The sequence below is a fragment of the Archocentrus centrarchus genome, chromosome 20 (genome assembly GCF_007364275.1).
Source record: "Archocentrus centrarchus isolate MPI-CPG fArcCen1 chromosome 20, fArcCen1, whole genome shotgun sequence".
Lineage (NCBI taxonomy): Eukaryota > Metazoa > Chordata > Actinopteri > Cichliformes > Cichlidae > Archocentrus > Archocentrus centrarchus.
This window is the reverse complement of record NC_044365.1, coordinates 13627234-13655212: the sequence shown is the minus strand read 5'-3', so window position 1 is coordinate 13655212 and position 27979 is coordinate 13627234. Positions and strand designations below refer to the sequence as shown.

General features: G+C 40.7%; 1 protein-coding gene across 1 annotated transcript in view; it reads left to right on the top strand.

Annotated features, from left to right (window-relative positions):
* The first annotated feature begins 3148 nt into the window (after window positions 1–3148).
* Window positions 3149–27979, top strand: part of ahrra (aryl-hydrocarbon receptor repressor a) — a 65177-nt gene continuing 40346 nt past the window's right edge. The window contains exons 1-3 of the mRNA XM_030755990.1: window positions 3149–3430; window positions 3931–4023; window positions 6043–6224. Of these exons, the coding sequence (XP_030611850.1) occupies window positions 3962–4023; window positions 6043–6224 (244 nt within the window). The 5' untranslated portion in view covers window positions 3149–3430; window positions 3931–3961. The remainder of the gene's footprint in view (window positions 3431–3930; window positions 4024–6042; window positions 6225–27979) is intronic.

The window sequence follows — 27979 nt, the reverse complement described above, 5'->3', positions numbered from 1 at the left end:
AAGTGACAGTGACAGTGAGGGGAAATGAGTGTATGTTTGGTACTTTCTGATATCGACCTTCTCATCAATTATAAATGTCCATTAGAATCCGACTTGTCGTGTCACAGCTCCCCATGTCTCCTGAAATCCCACACTGATGTCAACAGAGACATTTTAATCAATGAAAGCCACACTATTGCACCTGGCAGATGGCTTTCAGCGAGTCCTATTTGGCTTGTCGGTCATTCTGAAATTTCTATTACCACATACACATACACTTCTTAATGTATGCGCACGATAATGTGCACCCGCGCACACAGTAGACAGTTGCGTGCAAAGGTCTGCCCCAGCAGCGCTGCCAGAGCTCTAAGCCCGGGCTAATCTGGAAGGCAGCTTGGATAGTGGTGCCAGCGGATTTGCATTGATACCAAAGCTCCTTGTAGCTTTAATGGTAGCCACTGACAATGTTTACAGGACATGAAGATCTCTTTAGATCCCCAACTACGACTGTCACAACAAATAAAACGCCTCTCGTCATGGACACTTTCAAACAACAGTGCACTAGACAGCCATTTGCTCTGTCTATCGCACAGTCTGATCTTTGTGTACTTAAAACTGTAGATGACATATTAAAGAAATAACAGCAACAAAGTGTGTTACTGCTGTGTTTGGCAACCAGTTGTCACCTGAGTAGCTTAAATGCAGCTTAGCACTGGGTCTCCAAGTCTCTTGAAATCTTCTAGGAGGATGAGGAAGCATTCTTCTAAAAGCTGCTTCCTCATTTGGTGTTTCGACGATGGTGGTGAAGAGGACGGTCAAACATGTCAGTCCAGAATCTCCTATAGGTGTTCTCAGCTGGGTTCATAAACATCATTTTCAAAGGGATCAGAGCATTCAGGGAGTCCTCACCTTTTTACCCTTTATCTCACGGTTCATTATAGGATAACAGACTAACTGTGCGCCCCCCCCCCTCCTCACTGTAGGAACCAAGGCTTCAGTTTTCTTCATGTTTCACCCATCAACATACATTCCACAGCAATCTAGAGACTAGGTAAATTACTGACAAATGTATCTTGTCATGTCATCCCGCAAGCACGAGGCCACTGCTGTCCTTGGATGTTGTTTTACAGGCTGCATACATTAGTTCTGACATTACTGAGGACCAGTGGTGATTAAACAGTGATTTACTCTGCTCTCATCCTGTTGCCAAAACGCTCGCTGGCTGCTGTATGCTGTCAGACTGCTTCATTAGCTCACAGATTAAAGTTTTAGTTAGACAAACATTACTAAAAGCCTTTCAAAAGTAATCCTATTGGGTGACATAAACCCTAGTAGGTTGAGCCACATCACATCACCACATCTCATCCATGTGGCTCCAGAGTATCTTGGTGTATTTACAATACAGTTAATATATTTCTGTTTAACTCCACGTGTCCCCTTTTCTTATTTTCTCTGTTCTTGTGTCAAAAGGAGTTTTCCAGTGGGAGCTGTCCATCAACAGCAGAGGAAACAGAGTTCACATAATATCTGGGGGTATGTAGCACATCACAGCTAAAGGTTTTCCCCTCCACTGTGTCATCTTTATTGTGTTGCAGTGGAATTTGGCTTGCATGATTTACCACATATTTAATACACAGCCAGCTACGGTGCTTTCAACCATTTGCTGTGCATGATTTGTACACTAGGGTGCGGCAAAGTAGACTACCGGGAAGGTTACGAGTGTTCTGGTGAGTGTGATGTGTTTCAGTGAGAAAACAGCATATTGGGAGTATACTTTATTAGGTTAAGTTTCACAAATCAAAGGAAATGTTAATTTCTTTAAAACCTGGAAGTACATTTAAAACATTTTGATCTCATATTTAATGCAAGATTTGCCAATATGTCTTCAGTAGTGTAAAATATAAGAGGAGGGATTTCTGTAGCAGCAGTACTCTGCTGTCTGCCTATTTTTGTAAGCATTTTGTAGGCAGTTATAATTACAGCCCATAAATAATGTAGCCCAAATTAAAAATATTCTTCTGACTTCCTCTGTAAATTACAATGCAGTAATTTTGTGCCTCTATTACTATAAGCCGTGCTTCCTTTTATAGTTTAGCTGAAATAATCAATAATTGAATGACTTTGACACATAAACGAAGCGCATAAATCCGTCATGTTCAGATTCACACAGCGTTTCCGGTTACAAAACTCACAATGAGAAACTTAAAGCCACATTCAGTCAAAATTCTCCATTAGCTAAAGAAACTGAATAATCACGAGCCTGTCTACTTCTCACACAGGCTTTGTTTTTAATTCTAGATGTTCTTCACGAGCCCCCCCACACACACACACACACACACACACAATCACTTTCTGAATCCGCGACACATTCCTGCTTTTGTTTTGAAGGCGCAATCGTCTCATTTCCGGTGTCCGTCGTTGTGTCCGAAGCTTAACGTAGGGCCAAATTCGGCCCTCACAGCCCGTCTCTGGAAGCTGCGCCGCTACATTACCAAGATGCAGCTCTGTCCACTCCAGTGCACCATAACACTTCAGTACTGCGGGTTTCTTTTATAAATGTGTCCGTCTCCTTAGCGGTCAGCGTGCGGAATATCCCTCCGATCCGTGAGCAGCCTCACCCACCAGCAGCCTCGTCTTGAAGGGGCAGATTTGCGCCTGCTCTGCCCTTCGCGTGCGACCCCTCCCCTCGCTGCTGCCCTCCGGTCGGGTTGGGCTAATGCTACGTTTAAGGACTCGTCGTAAATTTGCAAACTTATCATGAATTTCAAAGATTTGTGATAAGAAAATACACATATTTTCACAAATACCGCACCAACTCAATATAGACAGTAGCTCTTGTCTGTGGCGCCTTTATCAAACCAAACAGAAGCGCTACTCTACACAATAAAGACAAAATGACATGCAGCTTTTTCATGCTGCCTCAGTCTTGATAGCAGCCCGCATTTATAACAAAAACAATCTTCAGCTGTTATTCATTCATATGAATGAGAGCAAAATCACTAGATTTCTGCGAGTGGTGACAGTTTGCCTAAGTTGATAGATCATTGCTCTTAAAAAATAATTCAAATAAAGCGTTGGCCTATATACAGACAGGCCCTGAAAGCAGCATAAGCCTGTCGTGTGTGCGCTCTCGCTGTGTTTGTGAGGCAGAGAGTTGCGTGCGAAGAGCTCGACATGTCATTCAGAGGAATCCGCCACCTGAAACGCGAGGAAGTGAAGGCGACTCAATTGGGTATAAAGCATCAGCCAACATCTGCCTGGAGCAGTGCAAAGCTGATGAAAACATCAGCTCGGAGCTCAGGCAGGACCACAAAGATTTATTTGATTTCCCTTGGATTTATCGCTGGAGTCGGTGCACCCTGCGAGACGCATCTCTTTTCAGCACTTAAAGTGAATGTGACTCAACAGCCAACACTATACTGGAATTAACAGAAAGCCGCAGATATCTTAGGTTAGTGCGTGCATTTGTGGCGTTTTTGTGTGACTTAAAAAAATTTCTAGTTTCTTTATTAATTTATGTCTTATTTTCAAGGATTCCGCATGTCGTCTGCAGTTTCGTATACAGTCTGTCCAAGTTGCACCGGCGTGTTGTGTATTTTTATTATTTAGTTTTAATTAGCTTTATTCTACCTATTGGTAATTAGATGTTTGCTATTTCTTAATGGCTGTTGAAAAATAAAATAATAATAATAATAATATTAAGCCTAATTTGCTAATGCCTCAATAAGTTTTAAAAATTTTTTGTAAAGCACATTAGGCTATTTTGAGAGGATTGTTCCATCTACTTTTAGGAATGCTGGAATTTACTACATATTTATTCCAAATGGAGGACTTTCAGTGACATATGGGCAACGACGAACGAGAACATATTTGAATGCACTCTCCCTTCCACGTGTGTTAGGTGTATTTCTTTCTCCAGACTCACGTAAAGTTTTTGTGTGTCCTCCACAGCGCACCTGTTACCTCCACGGAGCGCAAGATCATGATCCCTCCTGGAGACTGCATGTATGCGGGCAGAAAGAGGAGGAAGCCTGTCCAAAAACAGTTAAGAAGCGCTCTACAATATATAATTATTATTATTTTGCATCTGTTTTTTTTTTTCTTTTTTGCGCAAAATAAACTCTCTGCGCTGTGATTCAGAATTATATTGAATCACAGGAAGTTGCATGAAGGTGTGAAAATAATGGAACAAGCCCCCACCAGTTTTAATAGAAATGTAGAACTGAATCACAGGTTAGCCACATCCATAGCACCTTCATTTAACACACATAGCACACTGTCAACAGCTCAAGAACCCGTTTTAAAGTTACTTATTTATATGCATCTCATTACCCACTGTTGGCTGTCCAAATTTTCTTACACACATGTTTCCAAGCAGACACTAATGGGGCTGATTGATCAGTAATAAAAAGCAACTGAAGCTTTTGTTTTTTTAATGAAGCCATAGGAGTCTCATTTGCTCAGTTGTGCTTTAAATGTGCATGCATTTTAATCCCAGGACAGTTTTTGTTGGACAGTTGTGTCAGCTGATGTCATGAGTACCGACTGGTAGGTTGTATAAGATTTTGAAGAAGGAAGTGGTAATTTAACAAGGCCTGTAGTTTCTAAAGTTTTCATGTTGTGCCCTGCCTTCACTGCTAATATGAGAGCAAAACTTTGCCACGTCAAACCAAGCCTGCTAATTCTGCCACTAGACTTTCCAGGATTTAGAGTTGCAAGTAAAGGATAGTTTGAATTGTTATTTAAAATTGATGTTATTATGTTATTTTGGGAACTCAAAGTTTTTTTTTAATTTAAGTAACAGGTTTCATAAACTTTAGTTTAACAGAAAAAAATCCTACCAAACCTTGGCATTTCCTTGTATTTCTTTATACATTTTTCATAAGCAACAAGTGCAAAATATATTAAAATAAAGCAAAGTGTGACCATTGTAATGCAAAAGTGTCAGCGGGGCATGAATCAAAAGGCTGAAACTTTCAGCTGTGGAAACTGGAGCTGACCATTACATATGTGGATCGTGTTAAGGTCAGCTGGTAAAGCTGTAGCACGCCATACTAACGTACACAAATAACTGGGAGAATTTTCTGTTCTCTGCAGCACTGGGAAAGATCGTGCCGTCTGTGCCGTACCTTTAATGTCATATCTCTGTAATGTAAACCTACGAGATTCGTGTCGGCCTGTGAAGTTACAGGGACACCTGATGAGAGAAAAAAGGCTTAAATCACTTGTTTTCATCTGGTTGTGAAGGCACAGATCTTTTTTTTCCTTTTTTTTTTTTTTTCTTTTAAAGGAAGCAGAGATGATTGAGGTGCATGGTGTGTTGTGGGAGGCTGAGTCAAAAAGAACTACGGTTTAAAGAAAAACGGACTTGTACACAGTGTGGTTTATCTGGTCATGCGTCTGTCCTTGGTGTTGGAAGTTGCCATGTTTGCCGTATGTAAACAAGACAAAACACCATACTATTGTTTGTGTCATCAAAATGAGGAACAGCTATTAAGCAAAACTGATAGGTATCTGTTTAAAAAAGTCCTCAAACGGTGCGTCAGCAATCACTTCACTGTAACCTCAGAGAGCCTGGCACTGAGTTGATCTGAGTGTGTTTTGGCGCTTTTGTGGTGTAGCATGTTAAAAACTGTCTTGTTAGCCACACTTTATATTTTATTTTTTTACTAATACGATCACCAAGTGCGTGTGCTCTATAAAAAGGCCTGCACTGTGTAGTTTTATGCTGTCTTTGCCTTTTACCAGTAGCATAGCGCCAACAAGTGAAGTTAAACAAGTTAATCCCTTTCTCTGCGCTGCTGCTCGCTGCTTGCTGCTTTTGGTGTTGCTGCTCAGTGTCGTCAAGTATGTAAAAAGCAACACGATTATGTTCAGGGCCATAAAGCTAAAATACTCCTTATTTTACGAATCCACACACACGCACACACACACACACACACACACACACACACACACACACACGCACACACACACACACACACACACACACACACACACACACACCCCAATGTTCTCTCAGCTCTAGTATCTGTCTTTACCCCGTGTCCATCTCATCATCAGGAAGCCATCTTCTGCCAATGAGAAAACCAACCCATCCAAGCGGCACCGGGACAGGCTGAATGCTGAACTGGACCGGCTGGCCAGCCTGCTGCCATTCCCCCCGGATGTCATCTCTAAGCTGGACAAGCTGTCAGTGCTTCGTCTTGCAGTTTCCTACCTCCGCGTCAAGAGTTTCTTCCAAGGTAAAGCAGGTACAAAAGGCGGCATTGTTGCAATAGCGGTTTAGGTATTTTGTTTATGTGGAAGTGTCTGCGGGTGTGTGGCTGTGAGTTAGTTTGAAGCTTCTGAGCTGATGTGAGATAGGCCAATAAATAGCTTTACATTTAAAAAATATATTTATATTTTTGTGTGCGTGAGGACAGAGGTCTCTGTTATCCACTTCTGATTCAGTTTGCTGGAATTCATTTTCAGAGTGAAACTGAGTGTGCTGAAGGCCTGTGAAAAACTTTTACATTTGATCCCAAAGATACATTTTGATAAAATGCTACGTACTTAACTATGTAAGTAAGTAATAATAAGTAAGTAAGTAAGTAATAAAACTATGAGTGGTAATATCTTGCTTTCAGTAGATGGAAGAATTCGTATTTCAGAGGTTTTAAATGTCAGAAATACTGAACTTAAAAAAGCAACCCCAAATAAAACCATGTATGTGGTTGAATCTGTGTTATCTGTCTTTGCACTTTTTCTGAGAGTATTGGGATAACCTGTGCACGCTTTCTGTCTTCCTCATGAGCGAGACTCCCCCAAGCTCCATGGCAAGGACTCAGATAAGATACTGCCTGAAAAAAATTGTTTTGCAGATGTCTCCATGCTGCCTTTACGCTTCAGATTACAATGATTTACAATTTGAAAATACTTTATAGATACGAGGAACCGCAAATAACTACTATTACTTTTATGTCTTTTAATCGCATGTAATTAGAAGGCATATTGAGTTTTCCCACCCTTCCACTGTCAACTGAATGCCTCTTATCCTCTCCTCGTGTAGCTCCACGATTTGCTTCAAATATTTATGCGCTGCTTCAGAAAGTATTTTGTTGCCAGTGGCCTTGGCAGCTGCCTTATCAACACAGCAGCTACTGGCACAGCTGGATGTGACAGCCCTAAAAACAAGAGGCACCTTTTTTTTTTATATTACAAGAAAAAAAAAAAGAGCCCTCTTGCAAGGGGAAATTCTTGTGAAAAAGCATTAGTAGGATAAAGGGGAAAGGCAGGGCAGTGAAGAAGAAGCAGCAGAGGTCCTGTGAGGTTCAGTAGCTCCCCTTCCCTCGGGGCTGAAAGAAAATTCTCACTGAAAGCTCTTTTCTTGGAGGAGACAGCAGATGAATTTGTAAGGCTCTGACATGCTGAAGGTTTTGCATCTATCTCCTCTTCAAAACATCTGGCTCTGCTCTTTAACCTTCTCCTCCTCTGACCCTCAGTCTCCATCATTTGTTGCCTTGGTTTGGCATGGCACCCTCCAGCCCATTTAGCTTAGCCATCATACAGAGCTGGGCATGCAGGTGCTAAATGGAGTTATTAAAGGGACATTTCCCAGATCAGGGGTCACACAGAGATAAAAACACAACTGCTTCTTTAGCGAGGAGTGATAGTGGGGACTGTCGATGCCATCTGAGAGCTGCAAAGGGGGAGAGATGGTTCAGTCATGTGTGGGACGCTGCTAAAAGTGTTGAAAGGTGTGTAGAAGCTGTTGAAAGTGAGTGATGATACTGCTGGTTGATAGCTACCCCCGGAGTTCTTGAATGTATGTGCATTAAAAAAAAAAGGGAAATGTGGAATGCATAATTTAAGAGCTTTTATTCTGAACTCCTTGAACATGCATTCAGGCCAACACTTCAGCTTGTTTACACCACCTCTGCTGGGTGCCTTGTTATCAGTGGCAGTTGTGACCAGCTTATCTGTCTTTTGATGCGTCAGTAATGAGATTAATTAGTGTGATTTGGGTCTGGAATCTCTGGCCCTCCTTCTTTTGATAAACTCAGTGGACCCCCACCCCCCCACCCCCATGTAGCATTTCTTCCACTAATATTTAAATGGGGAGTGTGATCAGTGCTTTTCCAGATAAATCTAAGATGAACAACAAGTACATATCCACATCCTTCCTGTGGTTTTAAGCGACCGTCATATTTGTCTGCTGTTCTTTTTGTTTTTTGTTTTCATTTGAAAATGAGTCATTGACAGAAAAACACGTTATGAAAGCACAAACCCAGCAGCTTTAAGTTTCATTTGCTTTTAGAACCACTTTCTGGGGGGGGGGAAACATTATTAGATGCAGTTACTTTTTATTTCCACCGGAGGGACTGCGTGAAGCTGCTACTGAGCTGAGCCATGGCTGATGTCCTTTTCAGTTTGTTGATACACAGTGGGTATGAAATTTGACTACAGTTGTGTCACTTCATTTACTTTTATAAAAGCCTACATTTATTGACTTAATCTAAGACTATTTGGGTGTGTTATGTAAGGTGTGCTGAAACGTTCAGACAGGCAGGAGAAAAAGAAAACCATGCAGGAGCAGGTGATTTGGAAGCTCCCTGAGATTATGCCGGTTGTCTTTGTTGCGTGACAACTCAAAGGTGGAGCTCACAAAACAGTGTGTACTTCATGCAAATATACCCTAAGGCTGTGTGTGTGTGTGTGTGTGTGTGTGTGTGTGTGTGTGTGTGTGTGTGTGTGTGTGTGTGTGTGTGTGTGTGTGTGTGTGTGTGTGTGTGTGTGTGTGTGTAAATAAAAAGCTACATCAGTTAGAAAAAGCTTGCCCGACTCATCATATTCCATGGGGATCAGAAATGAAAAATTTAGATGATTTGTTTAAATGCCCATGACTTGCACTATTTCATATTCATCCACAATAGAGAAAACAAGCAAACAAATCTAAATAAATAAGGGATACTATTAGAAATGTTAACTTGTACCTTAGAGTTGAAGCTAATTTTTAATGGTAACCCCCACCGTGCAAGCATTTGACCTTGTAATTATTACGAACTTTGTAAAATGCACAGAACACTTTTCGCACGTCCTCTAATACCCAATTGCACACTGAAAACTTAACTTTGAAGGCAGTCATTACCTAGTTTCATTTTCTTTGTTAGAGTCGAGTTCTCCTGCCACAGTTTTCCCCATGTCGAGACAGGATGCAGTAGAAACTCATATTATCCTCTTTCCATAAACCATTACTCTAGTAGTAAAGTTTGCCGAGCTAGTGAAAACGGGCCCCAGAGGGGCAAACCTCTCCTTTTAAACATAACAAAAATTATAAGAATAAAGAAAAAAAAAAATCATCAGTTTGTAGCCTACAGGCTGCGTGGAACTCTTTGTCTCATGTTTTTCATTTAAATTTGATTTTAGGCCAGAGTACCCTTTTTAATTTTTTTCTCAGCCTTTTTTAAGCAGATGTCCAATCAGGTAGGACCACATGAATGTATGTGTGCGTTGACAGTCGGCAGCTGTAATTCCCTTTTTTTCTGTTAGGTCTCTGCCCTCGCTGTAATTGCTGAGCTTGTTAAATATTTACCCTTAGGATTAACTATCCTTTCTCGTTTGTCTTTCTGGCCCGATTGCCTGTATTTCTCCTCTGGTGCATATGTGTTTTTACCCTGTTTGTGTGATTATGTTTCTCATTATTTTAAAGTAGAATATTATGCTTTGTTTTTTAAATTTTAATAAGGTTACTGCAATTTTTTTTTTAAAGGATTAGGTAATTAAAGGCAAATCTTTAAGGGAGATGCTGGCAGGGGGTTGTATTTTTGTATATCAATGACATTAAAGCGATCCTGATTAAAATAAAGCAGCTGGAAGAGGAGTCACCGCTTTCATTAATGGGTTTCAGTAACATTTATTTCCTTTTCCTCCTTCTTTCCTTCATCCTCACTTTCCTTTGAGCAGTTAGGAATTCGATCTGACTCTAAGGAGAGTAAAAAGTCAGCAGTGCGATTGATAAGAATCGAATCGGAGTTTTAGGCCTGGAACCTGTTAATAAAGGCAACATCTTCTTTGCTAATGCACAGCCTGCCTCCCTGATAAATATGCTTGAATTCGTTGCACTGGTATAGGCTTTATATTGGTTGATGTAAATTATACCAATGCACTAATACTAGCTGTTGGCATGACACATATCTTAAAAATGTCAGGCATCATTCTGCCCTGTTTGTGGTTTTTGTTTGCTTGTAATGTGGTCACACATTTGCAAGTTGGAGTGCAGCTCGTGGTCGAAATTCTGCTGCAGCCACGTTCCACCTCAGTGTGTCTCTGATAAAACACAGCATTTTTAAATGTGAATTGTCTTCTGGGTGTCTTGTCCCTGCATGTAAGGCAGTAGACCACCAAGAGACTGGCTTACCAGAGAACATGGCATTAAATAAATATTAAATTATTAAGCCTTCCTCTATTAAACTTCTGTACTAGAAACAAATGGTTAATCATGCCACACTCATTTCCTGTGTGCATTTATTTGCAGTTCTTTTTCAACACCAACTTTTTCAGTACTTAGAACTTATACCTGCTACCACACTGAGTATTAAACCTACAGTATGTATTGTATACATTTATATGGATAATGGAAATTTACATTAGTTGCAACATAGTTAATCTGGTGCTTGAATGTACAAAAATGAACTTTTGGGGGGCAATATATGCTTTGCATGCAGCAAGCAGTTGTTTGCACTTTAAAATGTAATCAACTAGGGACATCCAGTGTGTTTATTGGCTTTCTGTGTTTTTAAAAAAATCCATCTGAAATCCTCCCAAGGACTGACTATAAAACTTTTTTTTTCTTTAGCAGAAATATAAATACTCACGTAAGCACAACCACAGGCATCCTTCAGTTTGCTTTTATCCTTAATTTGTACCCACTCTTGCATAGTAAAATATATATATATATATATATATATATATATATATATATATATATATATATATATATATATATATATATATATATATATATATATATATATATATATATATATATATATATAATAAAAATCTACACATTGTTCTCAACAACCTGTAAACCAGTCAGATGACTTCAGTGCAAGACTGCTTTCCTTTCAGTAAATTATCTCATCTAAAAATCAGTATTGTCTTGCACTACGTATCATAACACCCCCTAATGTTACCAATAAAACAGATCTCAAGCCCAAATATAAATGCCTGTGACGTAAATGTATCCACACTGCATTGAAGTATATTTAGAAGTGTGTGTGTGTGTGTGTGTGTGTGTGTGTGTGTGTGTGTGTGTGTGTGTGTGTGTGTGTGTGTGTGTGTGTGTGTGTGTGTGTGTGTGTGTGTGTGTGTGTCTGGAAGTCCTCAATTAAAACTCAACCTTCCCTTATAGCTGTCATCCAGTCAAGGTGTTGACAGGGTATAAGAACACACCCAAACAAATGTGACGAGAGACTTTGGTGCACGTATACCTATTTACGCCAAGTTTGGTAACTTGACATACCCGTCCACTTCACTGGTATACTGAGTTCCACTAAGCAGCCATCAGTGCTTAGATCTTCTTATTTCAAGCCAGTTTAAATATGCGTGTTGTCTGTCTCTAAATGCTGGCTGAGCTATAATAAAAGAGGAAGAGAAAAAAGCCAGAGAGCCCACAGACTCACGCCAGGCATACACCCTTTGTGACGTCCGCCAGCAGACAGGAGACAGTTTTGTAACTCATTCACCATCGTGCAAATGAGGAAGGATTGAAGAAGACTAAACAATCGGACTAGATTCTTATTAGATCCCCTACTAATTTAAGAGAATTTCATGGACATAAACCAACCTTTATTGCTAATTGGGTTAATCCTTTTTTATGTCAAGTCTGTATCAAATCCAGCCAATAAAAGTGTGGATCATTTGATTTCCCAAAGAGGGAAGTGCTGCTGCGTGATAGCTGTTTCTGAATGGCGTCTTTGCCCATGGGTAAAAATGTGTATCAGGTCACATTACAGAAGGACTTTAGTGTTTACTAAACTCTGAGTGACCCCACACTCTTTCCTTCCTTAATACTCTGCAACCCAAAAGCAGACAAGACGGCAGGGCACAGTCCGAGACAAATCAGCGAGCTGAGCAGACTATAAATGAACTGAAAAGGTTTAGCAATAGAAAGGTCAACGTGTGGACAGTTTGTTGTGATTTTAGTTTAGGAAACAAAATGCCTTCAATTTCAAAATTTCCGGTGAATCATAGACTTTGTCTGCAGCTCTCCCATTTGTAAATCAGGATGTTAGAATGCTTGTTCGATTTGTATTTGACCCATTTTAGTATACATATATGGATCTATAGATGTTAGTACCATAGACTCATCACACATCTTTACTCCTCTTACTTACAGTGACTGTTCAGTGTTACATTGGCCTTGAGCCCATTAGGTGGAAGGCAGAGAAATGCCCTCATCAGATCCATCACAGTAGATTCCTGTTCAGTGTGCATTTAGTCAGAGGGCAGAGACAGTACCCTAATTAGTTTATGCTGAGTAAATTTGCATTTTTTTTCTTTTTTTTTTACTAATTCCTAAATAAATCTCTGTACACAAGGGAGAAGGCCAAAAATCTAATATTGAATGACTTGATCTTTGGAGCAGAATTAAAAACAGACATGAATCTGATGTGGAAATCAGTGCATGAGCCAGGGAGCAGCTCTGAAAACTAACAGTGTTTCTGTAAATGCAAGTTAAAACCATGCAAACAAAAAACAAGCTCTAGAAAAGCCACTGTCTTCTCTGGAACCGAGCTCTTTTAAGATGGACTGAGGTGATGTCCTGGCCTGTTATGGTAAAGGAGTGCATTATTGTGCATGGTATGTGTAACTTGCACATTTGTGAAGCCCCCATTAATGCTAAAGGATATCTGGAGAGTTTGGAGCAACATATGCAGCCATTCAGGTGTCTTTTTCAGGAAAGGCTTTGCTTATTTCAGCATGACAACACCAAACCACATTCTGTACATACTACAACAGAATGACCCGCCACCCACTGAAAAGTTTTAAGTATTGCAAGAAGCCCCAAACATTTTTCTCTCAGGAGTTAGTCCCCTCAGATCCCAAACACTTGTTGCTAAAAGAAGAGTTGATGTCACACATTGGGGAAACATACAGACACCCACTTTCTTATGAAATGTTTTGCTGGCATCAAATTCAGAATCTCCCAGCACACAGTGCATCAAAACCAATAAGATGCATGGATATTAACCCGTCTGCCATTTATGTCTGTTAAATGTCACATGTCACAACAAGACACACACAAACTGACTTGCCAGTGCTGTGCTGGTGCCGGAGGCACAAAATCTCCAGTTCATACCGAGCGATTAGATTCTAAGACTTTCTGAAAGTATAAGTAAAAGTAGGAGAGCGAAAGCTGACGCTATGAATGACTTGTTTCTGAAAGTGGACAGAAGCTTCCTTTGAGCTTTCGTGACACAGACTAACCAGAGCTCCAGCCAGCAAGTCACATTCTCACGATTTTCTTTCTGGACAGTTCATTAAATCATTTCATGAAGCTTCTCATCATTTTATGATCAACACACATCAGTAAACCCTCAGAAGAGCTAGTCGCGTATTGATCACGAGCATCCATGGAGATAATGGGTCACAACATCCCCAATCTTTGCGTGCGTGTGTGCTGTTGATGCAGAGAAATGCATGATTATCGTCTTCAAATGAGGGTGCACAGATCCACCAGGTCGGCCCACCCCTTTCTCCTTTTATTACCCATCTCTTTTTTTCTTTGCCTAACATTTCTTTCTTTCTTTTTATCTGTGGCATCTTCTCTTTTTTTTTCTGTTGGGTTCTGCCCTCCTGTAACTTTTGCTGACCTCTTTGGAAGAAATTCACCTCTCATTTCCATTTGCTTCATGAAGAGTGCGTGATCAAGCTAAATGCCAGTGCTCAGGCTTTTCTTCTTCCTCTTTCCCCTGCATGCGATGTCTGTATACAAAGGTAGATGTATGGCCCCTTAATACATTTCCAGTGTAAATATTAATGTGTTCTCACTGTTATGACTAACCTAATGCCTGTGCTCAGGTTCTTATCATTCCTTTCCTTTATTTTGGCATGCAAAAACCCTGTTGATTTGATGGGGTAAGGGTCTGACAGGAAGGATTTATACACACTGCAGTAATACAGATACTTCTATTGAATGTATTTATTTTTAATGTAAATACTTTTTCCCCATAACTTTCCCCCCACAGCCATTGGTAGATCAAAAATCAAATCCAAGATAACGAACTGGTTTGACCCACTGTTAGTGTTATTTATTGCTTACTGTAAAACATAATAGATTGCAGAGTGTCTGCTCCAAGTTAAACTAGTGTATCGTCCCTAATTTTAACATCTTTCATCATTAAATTCATTGTCAAAATCACACGAATCAAATTGTTTAAGGTGGGATAAGCACCTTAAGTGGGTGATACCATTTTTATTGCATAATCCCCACGTTTTAAAAATAAACTTGCTCTGGATGCCTGCATAGTTTTAGCTTCAAGTAGTTTTGTTATGCTCCCCGTGTTGTAGCTAACATAGAGGCATTATCTACCCAATGTCCATGTTTAATAGCACATTAGCTGCATGTCAGCTCACACTCCCACCCTCTTGCATGTGTTTTCCCTCTCTGCAGAAATCAGCCACACAATAGCTGTTAACTAGTGCAACTGGCCAACCATGCTAATCCCTTGTATATGTCAAAACCCGTGAATGGAAACGCTGCCGTATGCATTCAGCATCCTTACAGCTAACTCATTAGTTTCTTGAATCAAAAGCATGACACTAGCTTTGTCTCTGCTTGGCCTCTTGTGCCATAGACACTGAATAACTTGAGTGGAGTTGGACTCCAGGGGGCCACAAGAGTCCCTTGGGATCACAAAAGGCCATAAGTGAATTACTCAAATCAATGCCGAATGGGGACCCCCCCTCCCCTGTTAGACGCCAACTGTAACAGCTAGTGCAGGCTGTGCAGTAATGGGAGGTGTGTGTGTGTGTGTGTGTGTGTGTGTGTGCGTGTGTGTGTGTGTACGCAGACTGACGAGTAGAGTGTGTGTTTCAGTTTGAGTGAGTGTGAATAGACAGCTAGGGCTCATGCAGAGGGAGCAGCAGCCTTTGTTGGCCCAACACTATTGTTTGAAGCTGTCTTGTGTAATCACTGTCACAACTACCGCTTAATGCGATGCTCGGCCTGAGCAGGGGGAGGCAGGGGGGGAGGCAGGGGGGGAGGCGGGGAGGGAGGCAACAAGCAAACCAAAGCCCCTGGAGATTAAGTTGATAATAATATTATGGGAGCACTTTAAGGAAGCAGCGCGGCTACAAACACACTGACATATTCCAGCTGGTGTTTTACATTGTTTAGAATATTATTGCATGCCATTAGAAATCTTAACGTGCTACTCTGAAATCAAGGGTATTTTAAGTTTGCGGATTATGCAGTTTGCAACTAGTCTACAGTTATGGTATGGTCACACTATTGGCAGCCATATTTCTCATTAAAAACATTTGCTTTTCTTTGGGTTTGTAGCGTGCTATTTTTGAAGGCATGCCATTCCAGCCCCGCTTAACCCCAACTACGCTCTTTTTTGGATTAGATTAAATAATTTTGCAATGCCAATTTATATTAATTCCCTCACAAAACAAACAAATAGACTTTGTTGATGTCCATGCAAACATGGAATATGGCTTACAGATTTAGTACTCCCTAAAGCCACATGTTGAAAGCGCATTTGATAACTCATTAAGCCTCAGAGCAGTCTTTTTTTCTTTTTTTTTTTTCCCCGTGGCGTGCAGGCATTTCAACAGAAACAGCTTCCTGTAAAAGTTTTGCATCTGTTTATTCAGGGATTACTGGATGTCAGAAAACTAAATCCATATTGCAGTAATGCTCGAATGCATAGGAACCAAGAAGAAAACAAAGGTCAGGAATCAAACTCTTATTGTCATTCTTGTCTGTATGACTTTATCATCCTTTCATGGCTTGACCACAGTCATTCCCCATATGCATGATTTATAATCAAAATGGACACCCAAGGTTTATTAGTTACATTCAACATAACTAATTCAACATGGGCACCCACATAAAAAAGCTCACTGGTGTCAGTAATAGAGTCTAATCATGCAAACTGGGAGACTCTTCACAGTGGCTGAATGAGAGGTCAACGTTGTGCCAAGAAAATCTGTTAAATAACAAAATGAAAATAATAAAAAGGAATCAGCAAGACAATTAAGGCTAGATTTAACAAAACCACTTACAGTCCACAGTTGCACCTGAATGCATCGTCATTATGGACTCCTAAATCTGGTAATTTGGCTCAAAAAAGCTCTACAAATACCAGAAGAAATGAGTTGTGGAATGAATGCAAAGGAACTAAAGCATATGCCTGTTATAAGCAATATTAGTAATAATGATCATGTTGGTTCTTAAAAGAAGGACACGTGCATGGCATGACTACCACATGTAGTACATGTCATCAGGCTGCGCTTATGTTCTGGTCGCCTGAGCATACTGTACATCAGACCGTTTGTTTTGTCTGTCACCTCCATTTATCTTAATTGAAGCATGCTTCAGTGTGCAACAATGCCCAGACCCGGTCCCTGCTGTTGTTCCCTAATGTAAATCGATATGTTTCCATGCGGTTGGAAAGATCACTAACCAAAGGTGGCATCTGACCCGATACAGCTCGATACGCTAACTACCGTCAGCCAGATGAGGTCCCCTTTCATCAGCATTTGATATGGGAAAACAGCAGCTTGAGTAAAAATAGTTCCTTAGATCATGTCATATAAAGTTAGGGTTATTTGAAGAAGCTCTTGGGGGAGAAGTTTTTTTTTTTTTCAGAATTACAGAGAGTGTGTTGCAGATTCACCACACAAATTGAAATAATACTAAGCGAAAACATCTTCCTGTAAAAGGCATACATTCCAGTGAGAAAGGGCATAGTAAGGACTAATTAAAGAGGACAAGAGACTGTGATGCAAGAGTGTGTTTAAAAGGGTTTGTGTGTTGTCTTTTTTTTTTTTTTTTTTTTATTGGCTTGCAGGCCGTTGCTGCGCTCTGCGCACCCAGAGCAGATTGAACTCTGAGTGAACTCCTGCTCGCTGCCGAATTATGATCGAATGAGTGAGCCTGACAAAATATTTTTAGTTTGGAGATAGACGCAAGCAGAGGGTACAGCGAAAGGGAACGAGGGTAATGGCAGGGCTCTTTATCTCACACACACAGAGGTGCACACACAAACACACAAACACGCACACGCACACACACACACACACACACACACACATACACAGTTGTACTCAGGCATTGCAAAGAAAGACGAAGAGAAGCTGATCATCATTTAACAGCAGCAGAATTGTCTGTGACTTGACAGCATCCAGGCGCATTGTTAAAGAGGAAAGGCTCTACAAGGGGCAAATGTCTCACCAAGGCAGCCAGGTATCCAGTCAGTCTGGAAGAAGAAAGTGTGTGTTGGAGTGAAGAAGCGACAGAGAGAGAGAGAGAGAGAGAGGCAGTTGCGTGACTTGTGCTCGGTTCAGCCCTCAAGCCCTCCGGGTGTTATTTGTTAGCCAGGAGAAAGGAAGGTATATCTTAAGTGTTCTACAGTAAACAGAGCCGTGACGGGGGAACCAATGCTTACTGGGATTTATTTGGGATGTGCACATTTGTGTCTGTGTGCGCAAACAAAATGATGAGAAGGGCAAGGAGTTTCATCTTGTATCCGCAGTGTGCTAACCACGCTCTAAACTTCATCATAATGTCAATCAGGAGAGCTGAAGTGCGGATTATAATGTAGCATAACCACACACAACTAACACCAGCATTACAAAATTTGAGAAAGATGCTGTTAACACAGGAAACTCAAACAAGTGTTTCCTTTATTTATAACTGTGTTCATACTAGTTCATTCCTCTTCAGAGCTTGAAACCAACACAGTTTTCCTGTTAAGGATGGATGGGCCCCACTGGAGGTTTTCACTAACATCACTAGCAACCAAAGGCCCACTGGGGGGAGTTCATGGTAAAAGCTCTCTGAGGCTTTTTCAGTGTGCTGAACTGCAGTTTCAACTGAAAATAAAGGAAGAAAAGCATAAAAGATGTAGTAACTGAATAATGAAGGGGAAGCATGCTATTTTTAACAGCTGCGTTGCAGTCCTTTCTTGAGGTGGGTTGTGGTTGTTCTCACTGTTCTTTACATTCTTTTTATTTTAAGGCACAAAATGGACCTAATTCTTTACGGAGTACACAAAGATATGGCTAAGAATAAAAAAAAAACATTTTCCCCATCACTAAATGATTTTTTTTTTTAACGCACATGAACACACATTTTAAAAGGCTGTCAGTGTTAATGCCTTATTAAAGAAGATTTAAAATATTTTTAGTGAGACGCTGGGACCCTTTAGTGTTTCATCTCCACTCTTTTCATCTCCTCGAAGTACGCTTCAGCTGACACGTTGAATCTTTGCGGGTGTCAGATCTTCGCTCCCAAAACAAACCTCCCGCAGGTTTTCTGATTTCACAACTTCCTTTGTTGCTCCTTTTACTACAGCTGCTTTCATTGTTTACACTTCAGCCAACTTCAGCTGACACGTATGTTTTCTTTCACTTTATGCGGCATCCGCATCAATTTCTCTCCTATAGACAAGCTAGCGTTTCAGTTCCTTTCAGTGATTAAAGTCTAACTTAGCAAATTTACCTCACTGCATCACTCACACTTAACCTTTTTTCAGTATTTGTGTCTCGAGTACCACTCCTATTCTAGCTCCAACAATTTGAAATATTTGAGCAAGGTGCAGGCTTTTCTACTTAAATATGATCTTTTATATCTTGAATACTTTGGCTGTTTCCTGTCACCATGGTTTGTGACCTTATTAGAAATGGAGCCACAGGCACCAAGCCTGTGGACCTTCCAGGGACAAATGCAGCACTGATCTCATGACTTATTCATCAGGCGCAACTGACCTCTTAAAGATGGTACATGACACAGAGCAAAGGGATCAAGTCAAATTAGGTGCATGAGCTCATTGTGTATAGCGCAGCGATGTACGTAGGTGAGTTGCGCTGAGAGCCTTGCACACGGCAAATATTTTCGACAGCAGGAAGGAAAAAAAAAAAACGAAGAGGAAGGAGAAAAAGACCGAAAATGACAAAGTGATGGTGAAGAGAAGCGTCGGACTCTGTTTCTGTCCCTGAGGATTGTTTAAATTGGCATGCTGTTGCACTGTTAGACTGGATTTAAACAGCTGCTGGCTTCACCCACAGCAACACACACACACACATACAGACTCACGCTGGGGCCCTCCCCTGCTCTAAGTTTGCGTGCGGAGCTGGGAAATTATCCATGCTAATGTGCCAGGGTTTGTTTTCATCATCAAACTGCAAACGTTTTAAATATGCATCGCAGGCACATACGCACACACGTTTAGTCACATTTATCTAGTCACAGCACCGACACAGTCTAATCTGTGTTTTCATATGCTGTCATCTGTCAAATACAGAGCTGGAAGTGGCTTCCACCAGTGTTTATTTTTCATTCACCACTCCCATAATTTTTCAATCATATTTGATTTCTTACACAGGATTCTTTTAACTATAATGGATCTCAATGCTTTTCTTGGCTCTGTTTCCAAATTAATGCATGCAATGTTGGATCACAATTAGTTTGAGCGCAGGGAGATTAATGGGAAAAATGAGCAGTGTGCTGGCATCTTTATATGGTGACTGTAAAACCCACAATGCAAAGATTTCTCTCTTCAGATTATATTTGACAGTGGTTTTCAGCGTTTTTTTGAAATAAGTGCATATATACTATAGAAAGACCTGACACAAGTTAAAAAGACAAAAAACAACAGCTTTACGGCAAAAACTCAGAAAATAAAATTTTGACAAATTAATGTGACTTAAAAAAGCCATTCTGATGTTTAACCCACTTTCTTGCTGTCAAAAGTCAGCATGGCCCAGCTCAAATTCTGACACCCAGAAGATGTTGATATGACAGCCTGCGTCGACGCTGAAAGCCGGTGTAAATATAGCACCAAAATCAAAGCCGAGTCACTTCCACTCGTCGTCCATAGCTGTCTGATCCAAGTTCAGAGAAGCTCTTTTCACACATATTTTTACTGCACCAAACCAAAATATTGTAAAAAGTTTGGTTTTGCTTGGTATGATGTTGAATTTTGCTACCGCTTACACATTACTGCCTTTCAAATGTTTTCTTCTGGGGATATAGACATAGACACCCCATTTAAGGATGCAATGGTGTGAAATGCTTGTTTGCAGAGGTTTGGTTAAGAGCCGAGTCAGTGTAGGTTATCGCTTTAAGAGTAGCATAATTATCACAGCAGAACTTTTTCATGTATTTTTCCATTACACCCTACCAAATTATCCTTGTTTACCTTTAAAAACGATGATGATTTTCCTTTTTTCCTCCACTGAAAACCACATGACTACAATGCCCAATGTTCTGCACATTCTGTTGCTCACTGACATAAATGCAGTTTGGCCACATGAAAAGGGAGAAAAGGGGATTGTTGTAGCAATAATTCAGTTTCCATCTCTAGAGGGAGTGATAACAGAAAAACATCTTATTTAAACTGAAATTGAAGCAGGGATTCATCCAAATCCTACCATGAGTAATAGGAGGATAAACAACAGTTCACTGGAGACTCCTTCCTTGTGACTCATGAGCAACAAGTTCTCAGAAAGAAGAGAGAGAGAAAGAAACAGTCTTCAGGGAAGGGTGGTGGGGGGTGGGGGGCATAATAACATCATTGTGGCTGTTTGAAGTCGCATCAGGCCTATTTCCCACATACAGTAAGTACAGGCTGTCTACATGTCTACTGGCCTCTCGCCATTCAAAGGCCGCATTCATGGAGGCATTGCCATCCTCACAGAGGGCAATTGGATCCACCAGATACCCTTCCCTTCTCACGCAATGTTGTGTAAACCCGGGGAAAATGACCTCAATATGTCCTAAACGAGTTAAGGATGAAGATGCCGTGCCCGCTCACATGTCTCAGGCATGATAATGTGGTGATAGTTTTATAAATACCCGCTCTCATGCACGCACGCACACACGCACGCCAATACTGATTGTGTCTGTCAGTGTATCAGACTTGAGCTGAAGCTGCTGCTGGATCTCTGAACGGCTAACAGATCACTCCGACCATCTGTTCATAGTGGAATCTGTTGCCTTTCATTCTTGATTTTATCCAGCTACACTGGATGGGTTTACCTAGCAAACCAAATTGAATTATTGTTATGCAGATGAATCTAATATAAACCCTGATTTGCTTTTAAAGAGCCAGAAAAAAATATGCAAGTGAAACTATTTATTACACCTAAGATTTCACTTGGACCATGTTTTTCTTAATTTATAATTTTCTGCAGTTCGTATCCTTGAAGTGAAGGCAGGTGTTTTTTTTGTTTGTTTTTGTTTTACTGGCTCTAATCTTGTTAATCTCCCATTTAATCCTTCTTTTCTTGTGGTGCCACCACACCTTGGCCTGGAGGCCTGGACAACTTCAGCCTGACTTCCTAGTGGTGTGGCTTCAGCAGTTTGTTTAAAAAAATAAATAAATAAAAAATCCCAGTAACTGAATCTGCACACTTTTTATTTTTTTTTCTTGCTTGACTCACGCACCCGTCGTGTTGCCCTGGACTTCTTCCTGCTATTCCAGTAAATATGAGAAAAAGAAAAATTCAGAGTTATTTCATAACTGGATGCTTCTAACAAACAGGTCAACGTGTCACGTGTCAAGACCCGGCGCCATAAGTGATGCAGTGTTCAAGGGAGGTCAGTGAGGGTTGGAAACATATGAAAGGAGGTATAAAATAAAAGGGGGGAAGGGAGGGAAATTGTCGTGCATAATTCATTGGGCCATCACAACACCAATTCTCCATTCATCCATCATTGGACCAGCATCTTTATTAAAATGTCAGACGGGCTAATTCATGTAGAAAAGGCTTGACCTAATTGGCAGAGATTGCTGATGAGGTTGGGACTGCTGTGGTAGACAATTAACTATGATTCAGATTTTCCAGAAAAATGACCTTAATCATTTTGCTGAAAGTTGCATCTGGTCGACTCTTCATCTGTTTATCGACTAATCAGTCCACTGTCTCAACGGTTGTTCATGAAGTTGCTTTGAAGCTCTACCCACAGCCTCGCTGAGTGGACTGGCTTTTCCTTCTTGCAGTATATTGAACTGCGTAGATGCAAAAAAAATGTTCAATTTTTGGAGTAAGACATGCTTTGTTGTCACTCTGTAGTAGTTGGTAAAAGTAGCTAAAACAGAAGATTACTCAGATTACAGTCTGTCTGTACAGCTAATAGATTTTCTTGTAACACCTCCCATGTTTTTAGTCAGCAGCTGGATGGATAGCAGAGACAAAACACCTGCCAAAAGCCTTCAGGCTTGAGCCTTTACTTTTTTGGCAAGCCTCGCCTCCCTGCTACTTCAAGTCATTCCCTTTCTCATGCAACCTCTCCTGGCCAAATTCTCTGTCAATTTCCAGGCCATATTGAGGCTGTATGGTGGCCTTGACTCTCTTGCTGGTGATGTCATGACAAAAAACACAAACTGAGATTTGATGAGCTGGAAAATCTCATTCCAGCTTGTATAGAATTATTGTCCACTCTGTGTAGAGTAAGTGTCAAAATGTCACCTTTAATTATGCAACTACGGCACAGGTAATGTTTTTATTCAGCAAAGTCTGTGTGTGTTCACATATATCTATGCGTTTACACTCATGGGTGTATGTTTATATGCAACTAATGGACATTGCTGAGACTTTAAGGCAAAGCTAAGGCGATTGACCTAGTCCTAGCTTAGTAGGGCATGGCAGGGCCGCTGGGATTTGGATTTGGCACTCTGAAGCTGTGTGTATGGGCTTGTGCTAAACACTTTATGTTATAGTATAGTTTGTGTGTAGTTTGGTTTCCATTTTATCCTTTCTGAAACACAAATAAGGGCGAAACTGCAACAGATGGATTATATAGTGTGAATGATTTTATATAAGCTGAAACCTGCCAGTTTAAACGCTAAGCGGTGCTGTTACATATTTTGTAGTGTTCCAACTGAAAAAAAAAAAAAACCCTAACATTAAGGCTAATGTTAGGGGATTTGCCCGGCTCTCCTGAGTCACCATTATTTTACACTTTCCTGTGCTGTCTTGTTAATATTTCAAGCACATTTATATATGCATAGCTCATTCATATAGTTCCCACGATAAATGTTGTCTCCTTGCAACAAAAAGTCACCAAGTGACAGCATTTTCAACTAGCTAATGGGATTAAGATTAGCTAGCTAAGACAGTTAGCAGCAGAATAATAGATTAAATGGATACACACTGAAATAATTTATCCAATTTAGCAGAGATATATAAAGCTTAGCAATGGAATAACTAAAAATGTATTTTAAGAAATATTCTGGTAAATATTAAAATTTTTGAACTAGCTGAAGTTTGTGTATGAGTATTGTAAACATATTAAAAACAGTCATAGAGTATGGAACAGTATTTTTGATGTTATCCTTAGAGTAATATTGTACCTACTTTGACCCTGAAGAAATTAGTTTCACTACTCAATACATTACTTTTGCATTAGGCTATTAACGTGGCCTGTGGTGTATTGTCACATAAATACCAGTTAAGAACATAAACCTGAGGCTACAGTGACACACACTTGCACAAGGAGAGACAAAAGATCTTTCTTTTAGTGTTTAAGCATGAGCACAAAGAAAACAGGAAACCCGCTGAAAGAGGATTTCACAGAAAAATAATGTGACCACTGTTAGTCTGTGGTAGAAGTGGAGGCTACAGTGTCACAAGGCTGACTGCTCATCAGTGCTTTTGATACCTGTTGAAAATCGAGCTTTTGCTTCTTGGGTGTGGTCAGCTTTAACGTCATTTCGGGTCCAGTGTTTTCTACAAGATTTGTGTTACCATGTTGCCTTTGTAGTTCAAGAGAGCTTTGTAGGGATTTTGAAAGTATTTTTGAAGACCAGCAATAATAATGACTCCTTTGTTTCTCTTTCTTGCAAAGTCTGTTCAGAAGCACTGGCACTTTCTCTGTTCCCACTTTCCCCTCTGGCTCCCTGTCATCCCCAGTTACTCTGTATTCGTCCTTGGGCTATCCTGGTAGAACAGAGGTGATGAGAGGATGGAGAGGTGTTGGGAAAGGGAGCGAGACAGAGACAGGAGGACAGAGACAGAGTGGCAAACGTAAATACATCCTGATCAGGACAGGGCAGTGTGCAATTCTGTTTTCTGGCATCTGAACGAATTCAGTTGGTCTACATGACCATCATCAAGTTGGACATGCACAGAGTCCACCGAGGAAGACTAAGCAATTGTTCTATCTTTCCTTCAATGAACTCAGCATGCATTGTTGTAGAACTGACTTTCACCTGATCTAGCAGCCAGCAGCACTGATTCAAATGAGGTTTGAGGTTACAAGCTAAAGGCAAAAACAGTGTGCTTTAAGTAAGCTCTAACCACATGAAGAGAACCTTTTAAAGAGTCTTCTTGAGCAGAATATTATGTAACAGGTGTATCACTGCTGTGCAATTAATCCACTGAATACCTGTTTTGCTCACATGTAAATAACTGTCCCCCCCCCCCCCCCTTTTTTTCCCATTTAATTCTAAAGAAAGCATAAAATTGCTGGCATGGATTGCAGGTTTAATAGAAAAATCAGCTTTGACTAGTGTTACATTTCCACACTGCATCCACAGGTTGCATGTGTGTTGCCAGCAGTGCAGGAATGCTTTGAGCGCACAGAGCCAAAAATAGACATGCTGATCCTTTAAAAGCAGAGTCCATAACATGTTGTGGCTGTAGGGAAAGAGATGCACACTGTCTCTTTATGACAGGGGTTTCTGTAGCATACTGTAGTATTGCTGTGGAAATGTGTGTGTGTGTATGTGTGTGTGTGTGTGTGTGTGTGTGTGTGTGTGTGTGTGTGTGTGTGTGTGTGTGTGTGTGTGTGTGTGTGCGCGTGTGTGTGTTTGCAAATGTAAAGCTGACTGAGCAGGCGAAGGGGTTGCGTGACTACTGCAGACGAAGCTGTGACCTCAGAAAAGTGGTTATGAAAACGATCTGTTGAAGCAAGCGGAGAAAGAGGGAGTGAGTAAGTAAATGAGAAACGGAGGGAGCCAGCAGAGAGGGCAGAGAGAGAGAGAGAGCGGGCCTGCAGAAATTTGGACCCTACACTATCACTGAGTGATGCTGGAGGGCTGCCACACATGCACATATTTATGGTATTCAATGCATATGCACATGCAGTAAACACACAGTCTGTCCTACTACACACTCTGTGCTGTGCTTAGAGCGTTTTCACAGAGCCATGAGGTGATGCCATTAAAGGCCAGTTCACACATGGGAGCAGACAGCGTGCTTGGACAGAAGCAATAGAAAATGCACAGAGATTTAAAAAGCGAGTGAGAGAGAGAGAGGAATGAGAATATTTTTTGCCACTGAGACCTGGGGGTCGGGCAGGAGAGGGAGATGGGGAAAGAAAGTGAGGTATCATATTCTACTGTGGCATTGGCATGCTCTGAATATCCAGGAAAGATTCCTGAGGCTGACCACATGGAAACAATCAGAGACAGAAGACTGTAATGACTATATTCTGATAAATTAAGATGGCTCAATTTGCATACATTCTTCTTACCATGCACTTAATGTTGGACTTAAGAAAGCTTTATTAATGTCTATTTCTAGTGTGTTGATGTTTTAGAGCTGAAATTGTTGTTAGGGGTCATCAGAGCATTGATTTTTAACATTTGGGCTCATTCCTTGGTGAGCAGCAGAGCTGTAAACCCGCACTGTGTAATCAAAGAAACGTATAAGCTGTTAATTTTCTTTGTCACAGCAGACGCTGCATTCTTTGCTAACCGAGCATTAACAAGGAGATAAATGTGCCTGAGAATGTTTGCGCATCTGTGAGTAGTGTTAGCTTCCTTTATTACCCACATAAATGCTTAAAAAAAAAAAAATCAATGAAAAAAATAATCAGGATATCTGTTGAGTACCTGGGGGTTTGGTGTACTACATGTTTCTTTTAGAAAAGGTTAAATATCACCCGAAGTATACGCAGATCTGGCAAAAGATGTGATAAAAGGAGGAAGATGGGAAAAAAACAAGAGCGGGAGAAGCATATTGGTGTTTGGTGCAGATTGCGTGTGAACAGTAATGCTTGCCTTCAAAGAGCACATTGTATCCAAGCATGAGTCGCTCAACAGGGACAGCAGCATGACGGAGGGAGGGAGGGCATACCAGGACAAGGGGCTGAGAGAGACGGAGAAAGAGGGCGAGAAGGATGCCGAATGAGTCTGTGTCATGACAATTGAGATCTTTGTTATGTACGAGGTTGCCAACTCGCACGCTTTTGGCTCAGTCCCACCAGACCGTACAGGTCTTGCATCAAGGAAAGTATTATTATAAAAACAAAGGTGGACTGTGGAAAAACACTTGTAGAACATTTTGTTGCAACTACAGTGTCCGTATAGTAGAGATTGTTTAGTTTCAGTTAGAAAAAAAAATTGCTACAACTTGAAATTGTGACTTTTCTTTCTTAGTTCTGGATGAAAACTACAAACATGAATAAAAAATGATGGACATGCTATATCTCAACACCCTTTATAGGAACTGGAAACCCTGTTTATGAATCAGCCTGTGTAAAAAAAAAAAAAAAAAAAAAATACAAAATGCCTTTTCATGAGGAGAGAGTCAGTGAAAGTGGTTTGTTAAATCCTGGGCATTTTGACAGATACTCAAAATGCTCCCATCTTAAAATGATTTACTACATAATAATAGTGATGATATTAACTGTATTGTTATCCTACCTTTCATCAAAGGGCAAACATCTGCAATTTACAGATGCAGTTAAATTGCCTGTAAAAGACACAACATGAATAACAAGCAATGAATAAATTAATGGAAAGTAGCAGGAAGTAATACCTTCCTTTTAAAAAAGTGTGTTTTTAAGGAACACTGAATATTGAGGCGCTCATAGATGGTGGTGAGGGGCATTCCAAAGCTAGGGAGTCACCGAGTTGAAAGCTCGTTCCTCCAAATGGGTTAGTCATGGGGAGCAAAGGGTCAGAAAGTCATCTGATGTGACGATTGGAAATCTTTGGTTGGCTGCTGCAGTTTCATACACGTGTACATTCAGCGGTCGAGAAGAATTCAGGCAGGTTCCACGCATATTAACATCACTCTGCTGGGTAAAGATGCAACGAGGAGCCTCAGCCTTTTCAATTATAAATGCTTGTGATTTCAGCTGCAGCTTCCACAGTGCTTTATACATGTTTTAAAATCTAAAATGTGTTATAAAAACAAACTGTGTCTGAAGCCTGTGGCATTTCTATGGTTATATTCAAGGAGGAGATTTACAGTGAGTTATTGATATGCTAAGAATTTGACCAATGCTTTTCGGAAACTGTGTCGTTAAAGTTATCAGGAAAATCTTTAAATCACTTCTGCATTAACCGGAACTGTTCTAAAACTAACATGAAGTTTATCTCCTATCAGTAAGATTCATAGCATCAGTCATTTTCCAGATGAGTGAGGAACTTGAACTGTGTGTGTGTGTGTGTGTGTGTGTGTGTGTGTGTGTGTGTGTGTGTGTGTGCGTGTGTGTGAGGGAGTGAGTGTGCACGCGTGCGTGTGTGATATGGTTTCCCTGCTGGTGCAGCATGACTGTTTTACCCTTCTCTTCAGGGTCAATATTTACAGTTCATCTTCTTCTGCAAAATCACTCTGTCACAGCGCTTTACCATCTCTCTCTCTCTGCCCCCATTCCTTCCCTCTCCCCCCTCCCCCCCACTGCCTGTCACATTTGCTGTATGTCTCAATGGCTGAGCGTGATCAAGGCCAATTATGGCTTGTTTTGAGCGTGCGGGGCATCCTGTGGAAGCAATACATTACTGGCAACTCACTCGTGCCACTCCATCCCTCCCTCCATATGTGTTCC